Source organism: Parus major, chromosome 24 (assembly GCF_001522545.3).
Source record: "Parus major isolate Abel chromosome 24, Parus_major1.1, whole genome shotgun sequence".
NCBI classification, from domain to species: domain Eukaryota; kingdom Metazoa; phylum Chordata; class Aves; order Passeriformes; family Paridae; genus Parus; species Parus major.
The window spans coordinates 2,509,473-2,521,090 of NC_031792.1; the positions used below are offsets into that span (position 1 = coordinate 2,509,473).

The 11,618-nt window shown below is 50.6% G+C and overlaps 1 protein-coding gene across 1 annotated transcript in view; it reads left to right on the forward strand.

Annotated features, from left to right (window-relative positions):
* GRIK4 (glutamate ionotropic receptor kainate type subunit 4) overlaps nt 1–11,618 on the forward strand; it is a 112,556-nt gene that overhangs the window by 89,012 nt on the left and 11,926 nt on the right. The window contains exon 12 of the mRNA XM_033519702.1: nt 5,125–5,238. Coding sequence (XP_033375593.1) covers nt 5,125–5,238 — 114 coding nt within the window. The remainder of the gene's footprint in view (nt 1–5,124; nt 5,239–11,618) is intronic.

Below are 11,618 nucleotides of genomic sequence, written 5' to 3' on the forward strand. Positions count from 1 at the left end.
TAAGGTTTGATTCACACTCAATGTGCAGGACCAAAAGGTCACAGAATTATCCAGCTCCGTGCAGTGCCTGCCCTGTAATCTCTCTGTGGCACGAAATCTCCTCACAGCAACTCCAGGCTATTTGGGAGAAAATGTTTTGTTTTATTGCTTCTAAATTAACCAGCTATTGATTTATTCTTAAGTGTTGGGAATTCCATTACAGCTAATTGTGCACCCTGATATGATTGAGCAGGATGCTGTACAAACACAAATCTGTTGTTGACCCAAATTCACCCATACATTTCTTATTGATCTGCTCACAAAACAGGTTGGGAGGAAAGGAAGAGGGGGATTGGGATGGCTTGGGAATCCTCAACAGTTTGGGATCAGCTCATGGAGGTTTGGCTTGGGAGAAATCACTTGGAAAGACTCAGGATCACAGAATGGTGATTTAGTTTCAACCCCCTTTACACCTTCCACTATCCCAAGTTGCTCCAAGCCTCATCCAGCCTGGCCTTGGGCACTGCCAGGGATGGGACACCCTCAGCATCTCTGGGAATTCCATCCCAGCTCCTCATCACCCTCACAGGGAGGAATTCCTTCCCAATATCTCTTTCAGTTTGAAGCCTCTCCTCTTGTCCTGTCACTCCAGTTCCTGGAGAAGAGTCCCTCAAGCCCATTCTGTAGTGAAAGATGTCACAAGTGCAGGAAAGCCTGGGCTAATTTGTCCCTCTGAGCATGCAGGGCAGGGAGATTGAGCACCCTGCTCATTCCTGGAGCGAGCAGGGCACTAAAGCCACTCTCCTTGTCAGCCTTCCTGGCTCTGGCACAGACAAACAAACAAGGGAGGACAGCAAATCTTCCCATCTCCTCCTTTCTGGCATCAGAGACTTAAAGGCCATTTGGGCTGGCAGAATTACATCCTGCTCCTTGTCTGCAGTGCAGAACTGGCTCAGAGTCGCTGATGGTGGCTGCTTTTCCCCTTCTCTCTCTCCCCAGCACATCCTCGAGCTGAAATGAATTCTCTGGCATGGCACAAACCAAGGGATGTATTCTCACAGCACCATGACAGCTTTAGCATTGTCCCACCACGCCTGGCTTGAATCTGGCCAGGATCAGTGGTGATCAAAGCTCTTTTAAAAGTGAGGGACATGGAATTGTCCATCTTGTCTGCCCTCAGGAGCAGCAAGAGAAAACAGGAAACCCCTTAAAGCTTTGGGGTTTTCCTTGCTGGTGGCCAGGCACTGCTTTCCCTTCAGCTGTTCCAAAGCTGGGGAATGGCAGGAAGGGGACAGGAGGGAGGAGACTGTCCAGAAGTGGCAGAGCCCTGCTCTCCACTCGCAGTGGGTGTTGGTGTGTGGAGAGCAGAGCTGTGTGTGGTGAAGGGAGGCAGGGGGAGGGTGTCTGCAGGCTGTCGTGGTGGCAGCTGTGACAATGGGGGGCTCCAGGAGGGGCTGTGGGTGGCTGAGCAAAGGAGGGGACGGGCAGAGGGGTCTGCAAAGCGCTGCTGGAGAATCAAACACAGGTGGGGAGGGTGCTGTGAGCTGGGCTCGCTGCTGGCCCCGTGTGCTCTGGGTCCCCATTGCTTCACCTCAGCTGGCTTTGGCACAGGCAGGGTGAGCATCTGGCACAGGCTCTGTCCTCCCAGCCACAGAGAGGGGCCAGGTGAGCAGAGATGGGTGAGGGCAGACTCGAGGCTGACACCTGCACTGAGCCCTGCTCCCCCCACCCTGACTGGGGCTTGCAGGAAGAGCTGCAGCCTCCAGGGTTTCCAGGCTGTCACTTCTCATATGGCAGAACTCACCCTTGTCCTTAAAAACACCCCAAAGCCCTGTTTGGAGCGACCCTTGGAATGCAGGAATAGGCATCTGAGCATCTGAGATCATCCTGGGGCAGCCACCCAGTGCCAGTGCTGCTCTGGTGGGTCCTGAACAGCTATTTCACCTTTCTGGGAGGCTTTTTGAGCACGGGGACAGTGCAGAAAAAGGCTTTGGTGGCCCTGGCCATGCTGTCAGTGCTCCGTGGGCAGCGCTGATGACAACGCCGCTGTCACAGGCACCCAGGGGATGTGACATCCAAGGAGCTGCTCAAGCGAGGGACTTCTGGAAAAGATCCCATCCCTGTGGTCCCAGAGCTGTCCTGGCTGCTTCTCCAGGTGTCTGACACAGCCCCAGTCCCGAGCCTGGCTCCGCTGGCACCTTGTCCCCTCGCTGTGTGCCCGCAGCCCGGCGGAGGGCAGGGGAGCGCGGTGGGGATGGAGCTGGGCTGTTCTCCCGGCTGATTTCTGCCGTGGGAGGCTTCTCTGGGATCCTCTCTGGGCTGGGGCTGACGTCAGGGCCCATTCATCACCATCAGCACCGAGCTGAGCCCTGTCAGAGCCCGCGGCGAGGGGGCGGATGCCGCCTCTGGACTGGCAGTCCCTGCAATTTGCTCCTGAAGGATGCTTAATTGTTGTTCCTCCTCGGGAGGCCGGCTCAGCCCCCGTGTTTAATGTCCTTTCCAGAGCCCTGATGCAAGCAGAGCCCACGGGAATGCCAGGTAGGGTGGCGGTGCTGGCAGCTTTTGTCTCGCACGCCAGCCCACCTGGGTTTCCTCTCACCTAGCGAGGCTCTGGCCTTGTCTGGGCGGTGTTTTGTCAAGAGAAGTGGCTGTCTCCACTCCCAAAAAGCTCTGGGTCCTTTTCTAAGCCTATTTCATGCCAACATTTATAGCTGCAACTGTGCTGTGCAGGATGGAAACCAACCCCTCTTCCCCCATCTTTTCCCTCTTGTTTTTCCCTCTCCCCTGAGCCCAGGTGTGGACAGGGTGTAGGGCCACAAGGCAAAATCCATTTCTCTCTTCCCCCAGGGCATCCCTTAGCCCATAAAATCCCAACACCTACCTGTGCTCAGGTGGGGGAGGATAGAACTCAGCTTTCAGAGCTCCTCTGTGGCTCCACAGACCTCAGTGAATCACAAGAAGTTTTGTCAGGAATCAGAGTTGAAAGCATGAAATGGATGAAATTCAGGCAGAGAATTCTTTGCATGCCATTCCCAGATCAAAGTTTCCTGCTATCACACATCAGCTCTTAACTTGCATGACTGAGCCTGCAGAGAGGAGAGAGAGAGCGAGGAGGAGCTGGAGCTCTGCTGCAGAAAGTTCTGCATCTCTGATGTGGGAAAAGCCCTGAAAAGTTAGCAGGGAATGAGCAGAAGGAAATAACTCTGATGGAATGGCAGAACCCTCTGGAGATGAGAGAAGGGAGCTGGGCACAACATCTGAGTGCCTGGGGAAGGCTGTGCTGTGTCTCTGCTCTGTGGACAGAGGGAGGGGGATGGATTTGCACTATTTTGTGTAGAGAAGAGCATTTTAAGATGCTGCTGATGATTCAGCAGCACCAAGGTGATCAGGGAACAACCAAGATGTTGTTTCTCCCCAGAGAATGGTCAGGACCCCAATGCTGGGCAAACCTGGGGATGCTGCTGCTCCTTTCATCAGCACCTTTATATTTGCCTCTTTGCAAATTGCAAATTCCCTGGAAGCTTTGGCATGAAACCCTTTTGCCATGGCATTTTTACTTTCTGTTCTAGTCTGTGACTTTGCTGGTGGAATTGTGTTTAGTCTGGAGAACTGGGAGAAGAATTCCATTGTCAGACTAAGCTGTATCTTCACCAGAGGCTTTGCTGGGAGAGCTCTCCCTGGGACAATGACACCTAGAAACCTTTTAAGTAGAGACAAGAGAGGTTTAGGAGGCTTTATCCTCGTAGATAAAATTCTCCACATGCCACGTTCCAGAGATGAGCTGATCCCGTTTTAGTAATCTGCCGGTGTTTACACAGGGCTCAGCTGCTCGCACACCACGTTGGGATTATTGGTGTCTTTTAAAAAGCCTGTGGGTAAATGTCTGGCTATGCAGAAATTCTCCTCAGCTCATAATTTATTCCAGCCTGAACCTCTTAGGAATATCTAAGAGCTGCTTGTAAACAATTGCAGAATTGTCTGCTGAGCATGTCCAAGCATGGCCTGGGAAGTGTCACCTTCTCCATGAGCCCTTCCTGGGCTCGTGGTCACCTTCCCTTTCTTTTCCCCCTCCTGCTTCCAGCAGTGCTGCTCTTCCCTCTCACAGCTTTTCCCAGGACCTCTGTCAGCATCTGCACAGACCTTGTCAAATTTAGGGACAAAAAATGCAAACAGCTTTTCTTTCTCCCCTACCCATCTTCTCTTTTTCCACATGCATAATCATCTTCCTGCAAAGCAGAGAAACAAATGGATAAGGGAGTGGAGGTTTCATTTTCACAGAAGGCAATTACAGACATTAAAAGAGCTAAAGTAATAAAAATAATATTTAAAATTCAAATCCCTTATCTATATTACAAGGGTATTAACATGAGAAGAAGTTATTTTTATTTTTTTTCTCCCCCTAATCTCATTTGCTTTGCAAGTCAATCTGCAAACTTTAATGCCAGTCCTCTCAATTTTTTTTTTATTGTTATTTTTTATTTGTAAACTGATCTGCAGTTCTGGAAGTCTGAGTTTGGCAGGTTTGTGGACTCTGTGGCTCAGGGGTGAGGATGCTGCTCTGTCACCTGTGGCACTTGTTTGTACCAGCAGGGACAGCTGTGTTCAACAGGGAAGGGGAGGTTGTATTTTCTGTAGATTAATATAATATTTATTAGTTTATGGCTTCAGGTTTTAATGAATTAAATGAATAAAAACGGTAATTGGGTGTGAGCACTTGGGGAAGTGAGCCAGGAAGGGAGGGAGAAATGGGGAAAGGGAAGGAAAAAATGGGGAAAGGGAAGGAGAAATGGGGAAAGGGAAGGAGAAATGGGGAAAGGGAAGGAGAAATGGGGAAAGGGAAGGAGAAATGGGGAAAGGGAAGGAAAAATGGGGAAGGGAAGGAGAAATGGGGAAAGAGAATGAGAAATGAGGGGAATGCTCCAAAGCACTGGCTGGGCTGAACTTTGGGGTGAGTTTGAGCAGGGCTCATGTGAAAGGCACCCAGGCATTGGGGATGTGGGAACCTGTGGATGCAAAACTCCTGCTGTTTCCACAGCAATGTCCCAGAAAGGTGGGACATCCCCCTGCAGGAGCAGGTGTCCTGTGTGGCCCCAGCTTTGGTTCCTGCCCAGGATTCTGATTTTCTCCGTTATCCCTGCTCCCCAGAAAGCTGATCTGGCCGTGGCGGGGCTGACGATCACGGCGGAGCGCGAGAAGGTGATTGATTTCTCCAAGCCCTTCATGACTCTGGGAATTAGCATTCTCTACCGAGTTCACATGGTAAGAGCCTGGTTTTAGAGCCATTTATGTCCCTCCATTATTTGCACACAAACCTGCCTGGTTAGAGGAGAATAATGAACGACTCATAAAAATATTTTGGTTTCTTATTTAAACGCAAATGTGCTCGACCTTTATTTCCTGCTTTTCTCTCTGCTGTGTGTCAGGATTGGTGAATTCCATCCTGTTCAATCCCCTGAGCCCTTTGGCTTCTCTCCCCACTCCTCCCAGGGCACATGATGGGTTTTTTGGCATGGTGGGGGCTGCAGGATGGTTTTAGAGTGGCTTTAAGTGGCTTTAGTGAGGTGTGCTGAGGGCAGGCTCGGCTGAAGGGGTGCAGCAGCGTGGCTGGGTGGCCCCAAATTGCACAAATGTTGCTTGGAGTCACCATCCAGTTGCATTTAGTGGTAAGACTGGCTGGGAGGCTGAGCTGGGATATCTGTGGATGTGCCTCTCTGGTGTAGGGGCCATTCCTGATTTCAGCTTTTCTCTCTTGCTGCCTTCTCCCACCTGAGAGTCGCATCAGGAAGGAATCCTGGATTGCTTTCTTTGCTGTGAGCCCTTGGAAATGCTCTACAGGCAGATCAGCCCTCTGCTTTCCTAACCCCAGGGGAAAATGTCCCTCCTGGGGTGCCTGGGGCAGGCAGGTGCCAGGCTGAGCTCCCAGCCCTGCCTCTCTGCTCTCAGCCCTCCTCATTTGCTCACCCTAAAGAGCAGCAGCCCCTGCAGCCCGAGGAAAGCTCCTTAATCTCAGGGGGTGCTCTCAGCACAGTTGTGGAATCACAGGATCCTGGAATACTTTGGGTTGAAAGGACCTCAAAATTCATCCCATGCCACCCCTGCCATGGCCAGGGACACCTTCCCTATCCCAGGTTGCTCCAAGCCCTGTCCAGCCTGGCCTTGGACACTTGCAGGAGTGGAGCAAATTATTTTTCTGTGTCAGAACAGCTGGGAATATTCCCAAGGGATTCGTGAGTGTAAGCAAGTGCATGGTGTTGTGCCTTTGCTTAGCCAAACTTGCCTTAAATTCCCATAAATCCTCTTTTATTTGCATCCTCCATTGTTTTACCTTCTCCCTGAAGCTCAGGAGAGGGCAGATTCCCCCCAGTTCCTCCCAAATTCCTGGTGTCACAGGAGGCAAGCTCCTTTCCCAGCCTCGTTCTTCCCAATCCACATTTTGGAAATGCACTCTGAGTGATGTGAGTGACAGTGCCTTGGTTTCTGTCAGCCCAACAATAGCAGCCAAAAGGAAAAAAAAAACCATTCAAGCTGCCTCTCCCAGCCCCCTCTCCACCCGGGAGGCTGTTAAGGATGCAGCGTTGGGGATGAACAGAAACAAATTCACGCATCTATCTCTGTGCTGAGTGGCTCCTGCCAAGAGCAAACAAGTAATTAAAATCTAGTTAAAATTCTGCTTCCTCTGGTACGTGCAGAATTTAGGATTGATGATTTAACTGATCACGAAAAATAAAACAAAAAACAAAAAAAAATAAAAATAAGGGGGTTGATTCTTCCAGCTCCTGGAAGTCAAATGGAATTGTCCCTTCCCCACCACAGCTGGGTTTTCACATCAGCTGCTGCCTTGTGGAGCCAGGACCTTCTTCTGCAAGTGTCTCCTAGGATTAAAATCAGATTTAGTGATTAAATACTGTGTTTTATTAGGAAGGAATTCTTCCCTGAGAGGGTGGAATAGATTTCCTAGAGAAGCTGTGGCTGCCCCATCCCTGGACGCATCCAAGGCCAGGTTGGATGGAGCTCTGAACAACCTGGGACAGGGAAAGTTGTCCCTGCCCGTGAAAAAAGGGCTGGAACAAGATGATCTTTAAAGTCCCTTCCAACCCAAATCATTCTGTGCATGTCCTGCCTCAGCTTTGCACCATGAGCTTCAGCACTTCATTCCCTGGGCAGAATTCCCTGGGCAGAATTCCCTGAGCAGCATTCCCTGGGCAGAATTCCCTGAGCAGCATTCCCTGCTCCAGAGGAAAGGCAGGAATGCTGGCACAGGCTTTGCACAGGGTCTGTTGATGGGAAGCATTTGCTGCTGCCTGGGGGAGCTCAGTGGTGCTGTCTGGCACTTGTGTTTGGGGTGGCAGCTCCTCAGGGCAGGGAGCAGCTGCTGCCACCAGAGCAGCACGATCCAAACGGAGCAGGATTCATCCCTACAGACTCCACAGGGGTTTGGGGAATATCCCCCTGCTGCCAGCAGGGCTTCAGCTGCTCCGTGGATCTGCTTTGGATCCGAGCAGAGGAGCTGCCCAGCGACATCTCCCAGGTGGGGTCACCCCACAGCCAGCTCCAGTGGCTGCACTGGGGACATGAGGAGTGGTGGAGGGGCAGCCAGAGCTCGTGTTCTCCCCAGGACCAGGGGGGATCCCCACAGGGGACCTCAGAGTCCCCCCTTTCCTCCCCAGCCCTTGGCACCTCTTCCTCCAGACCTTTCCTGCTCAGCTTGAGGAGGGTGCCTGAGAGCTGTGTGGCAATTTAACTTCTCAAACTGGTAAATATTTGTTAAACCAGACAGTTCTGGTTTTCCTTTAAGGATGTGGTTTGCAGAGCAGCCCCACAGCCTTCTTCTCCCCGCCCCAAAAACCACCTCTGCAATGTCAAAAATTGCAGCTGACGTGTGTTAATCATGGTTTGGATGAGATGGAGCCTAATAAATAACCACAAATGAGCCTCTTCCTTGCCCAGGAGTTGTCTCCACTCCCTGGGCTCCTCTGAATGCGATGACATTTTATTTTCATTTCCATGTAGCTCCAGTGGCAAGTGATTTCTCACCCCTTTCTCCTCCCCACGCCACCAACCCAGCCACCACTGAGCCTGTGCCTCTTATCACACATAACCAAATATGGCAGCTTTAACCAGGGCTGTCATTTTTCTCAATTTCACTGCTTGTGATACAATCAAGGCTGGATTTCTGACACAGGAGCTCTAACAGGCTTCCTGACTCGCAGGCTGCCGAGAGAACAGGCTTGGTTGGTTTTATTACATTCTGCCCAGCCAGGGGGATGTGGGGGAGGCAGGAGGAGCCCTGGGCAGCCCCTGGGTTTGGCAGGGGGCTGGAATCAGGTGCCCAGGGTCGTTTCTGCATGTAGGGATAAATCGGGATTGTTTGTGTCTTGCACATCTTTGCTCACATCCTGCCTCTGTGGCAGGGAATGGGGGAATAGAGATGATTCTGGCTCCTCAGCCCTGAAAGTCCTTGCCTTCAAAATGAGGAAATGGAGGTTGGGAGAGTGCACAGCAATAGCTGAGTTCAGGCCAAGTCAGCTCAGGCTTAAGGTGTTTTGACTGGATTGCTGCAGAGGACACAGAATGGGAAGAGTGGATGGAAAAGCTCCTTCATTCCAGCCAGAGGAGGCTTGAGAGGGGCTGAGAGGAGCTGAGGCCCCTCCTGACAGCTCTGCCAGCAAGATTCCCTCCCCACCAAAGCAGGGTGGGAGCTGCTGATGGCCCCAGGACCGTGGAAAGCATTTGCTGGTCATGAAACACGTGGTGACTCCAAATTAGGCTGTTCAGAGCAGCCTGTTCAGGGCTCTTACTGACTCCAGAGGAAGAGGAGGGATCTGAATCTGCCCTGGTTTGGTGCCCTGCAGTTTTACCGAGCACACATCAATGTTTCGGCCTCTCCAGGCTGAGTTTTCTCACTTTCCCTCTGACTTCCAGAGGTAGAAGAGTGTTGTCTGCCCTCCTTTTTTAGGAAAACACTTGTGAGAAATGACATGGATGGGGCTGGCTGGGGTCCCTCCAGACTCTGTATGTGCAGGGCAGGGAGGCTGAAAACAACAAATCCAGGGCTGTCCTCTCCTTCCCAAATGTCCCTCTTGTCCAAGCTCTTCAGTCACCAGTAACCTCCCAGAAAACTGCTGCTCACTTGCTGAAAAAATGAAGATTTCGAAGAACAACTTAGAAGAAGGGTAAATTAATCTCTCCCACTTCCATCTGAGGATTTGCAGGAGGCCTTCATCAATTATTGGACATTTTGAACATATCTATTCCAGGAAAAATAGCTCTTCCAATTAACAAAGCTCTATTGGGACTGCCTAAAAATATCTGACAGACTCCAGATATTGTCATTCCCATCTTCAAAACAGACAGATAAGAGAGAGTTTGTGCCCTCCGTGGGAACAGAATATCTTTATTCTTACCCACAACTGTGAATGAAAAGAATATGTCCCAGCAGCCTGGAAATGACTGGAGCTGAAAAGAACCAGAACTACTACAACTGTAAAGTCACAGGAGAGATTCATTGCCAAGCTGGAGACTTAAAGCTTCCAACGCAATTTCCTTAATGAGAGTAATTTATTGACAAACTGCCCCAGAAATATAAAGAAGACATCAAGGCCTTAATTGCAGAAAGGAACTTTGTCACGGGAGCATCTCGCAGGGGGAGGCTGAGCCAAGGCTCTGCCAGGGCCTGTGAGTTCCCTGCCAGCTCTGGGATGCCAGGGAGGATCATTCCCTGCCCTGCCTGGAATGATGAGCTCCAGGAGCTCCAGCTTGCTCAGCAGCCTGTGCCCTTCACTCCTTGCTGGTTCCCTCATTTCATCCTTGAGTGTGGGAACACCTGGAGGAACAAAGAGTTGTCGAGGCAGCTCAGCTTCAGAGAGGAAGGGAACCAGGGTTTGAGGGGCATCAGGTGAGCCATGAAGGGGAGAGCTCTGGCAGTGCCAGCCTTTGGCAGTGCCAGCCTTTGGCAGTGCCAGCCTTTGGCAGTGCCAGCCTTTGGTGTGGATCTCTGGATGGGATCAGTGGGAAGGGCAGAGGGAACACCCCGTGGCACCTGCAGCGCTGGGAGGTGCTCTGGCCTCCCTGGATTAGGGAGAGGAGCTCCAGCACGGTGAGCAAAGGGTTCCCCTGGGAATGGGGGTCCCTCGGGATGCTGGGGGTGCAGCTTCCTGCAGTTTCTGTGGCTCTGAAAGCCCCTGGCTTGGAAAAGCAGAACACAGCAGCAACTGACCAAAAAATTGGGAAGAGACACAAAGAATGTGGTGCCTTCCACTGTTTATACATCACCTGTTTACAGAAGAGAGACATTGCCTCAAAGAGAGACTCGGGAACTTAACCCATGAGAACCTGAACTTTTAATTGGGAATTGCCTTAAAATTAATCTGAGGACCTAAACCTTTCCTTGGGAATTGACTTAATCTGAGAATGGATGCTGAACCCCTGGTCTTCAACTCATCCATTTGCTAGAAGCCTTAGCAAGCCAGATTCTCTAAAAATGCTCATCCCAGAATGGTTTGGTTTGGAAGGGACCTCAAAGATCCTTTAGTTCCAACCCTCAACCCCCACCACGCACAGGGACAGTGCAGGTCCCAAAATATTGTCCTGAAGGGTAGAGGGACAGGTTGGTGTGGTGTGCTGGGTTTTTCCTTCATGCAGGGTTTGCTGGGGAAGGTTCCTGACACGTTCCAGGTTCCCAGATGGTGACTGGAGCTGAGGATTTCACAGACTCCTGGATATTTTTAGCAGAGGAAGGTTTTTTGTGCAACAACTGTTGCCTTTTCTAGCAACAACTCAAATCCCCAGAACTGCTGAGACCTTGTGAAATTCAGGTTTTGCATAACATTCAGTAGTAAAGCAGCGAGGTTTGGATGGAAATGGAATTTAAAACGCTGGTCTAAGTCTGGGGAAGGAAAAAAAAGCCTTTGCAAAGCTCTGACTCGTGGGAAGCTTCCCAGTTACAGGTGCTTGGGGAAGCTGTGGAGCATTTTCAGGGATGCCAGGACTGAATCTGTGGTTTGGGACAGAAAATCCAGGGTTCTGTGAGCTATGGGGTCGTGTCCCTTGTCCCTGTGGTAACTTGGACGTGCTTGAGCTGCTCTTTCCTTTCAGAGGAGCTGCAGCCACAGAGCTGGTGGTGACAGGAGAAATCCACTTCGAATGGGAGGTGTTTGGCTTTTGAGAAACTTCTCCAAGAAGTTAATCTCCCCCTTTGCACAAATTTTCTGACGTTTGACAGTTTTCTGGTGGTGGCAGTGTCCTTGTGAAAGTTTAAAATGCTCTGGGAGAAAATCAACCTGCTTTTTCTAGCAATGAAGCCTTATTTTTTTCAAGGAAAGGTGGTTTGCTGAGGGGTAAAAAAACCCAGGAAATTCTGACGCATCCTGGAGATAAAAATATCCTGTTCCTTAAGATAAAAGTAATAATTTTACTGTGTTTTCTGTAAAAGAAACATTTCAAGGCCAGAGAGAGAAAAATTTTGAAAACATCTCTTTTTCCCCCCCTTTTGTTTCACAAATATATTTCCCACCCTGTGAGCTCAGGTGGGGCCCCCTTTCTCTTTTTTATCCCTTTCTCTCCCATTTATCCCCCTTCTACTGTTTATCCCTTTTCTCCCATTTATCCCCTTTGCCCCTTTCCCCTACTTCTCCCATTTA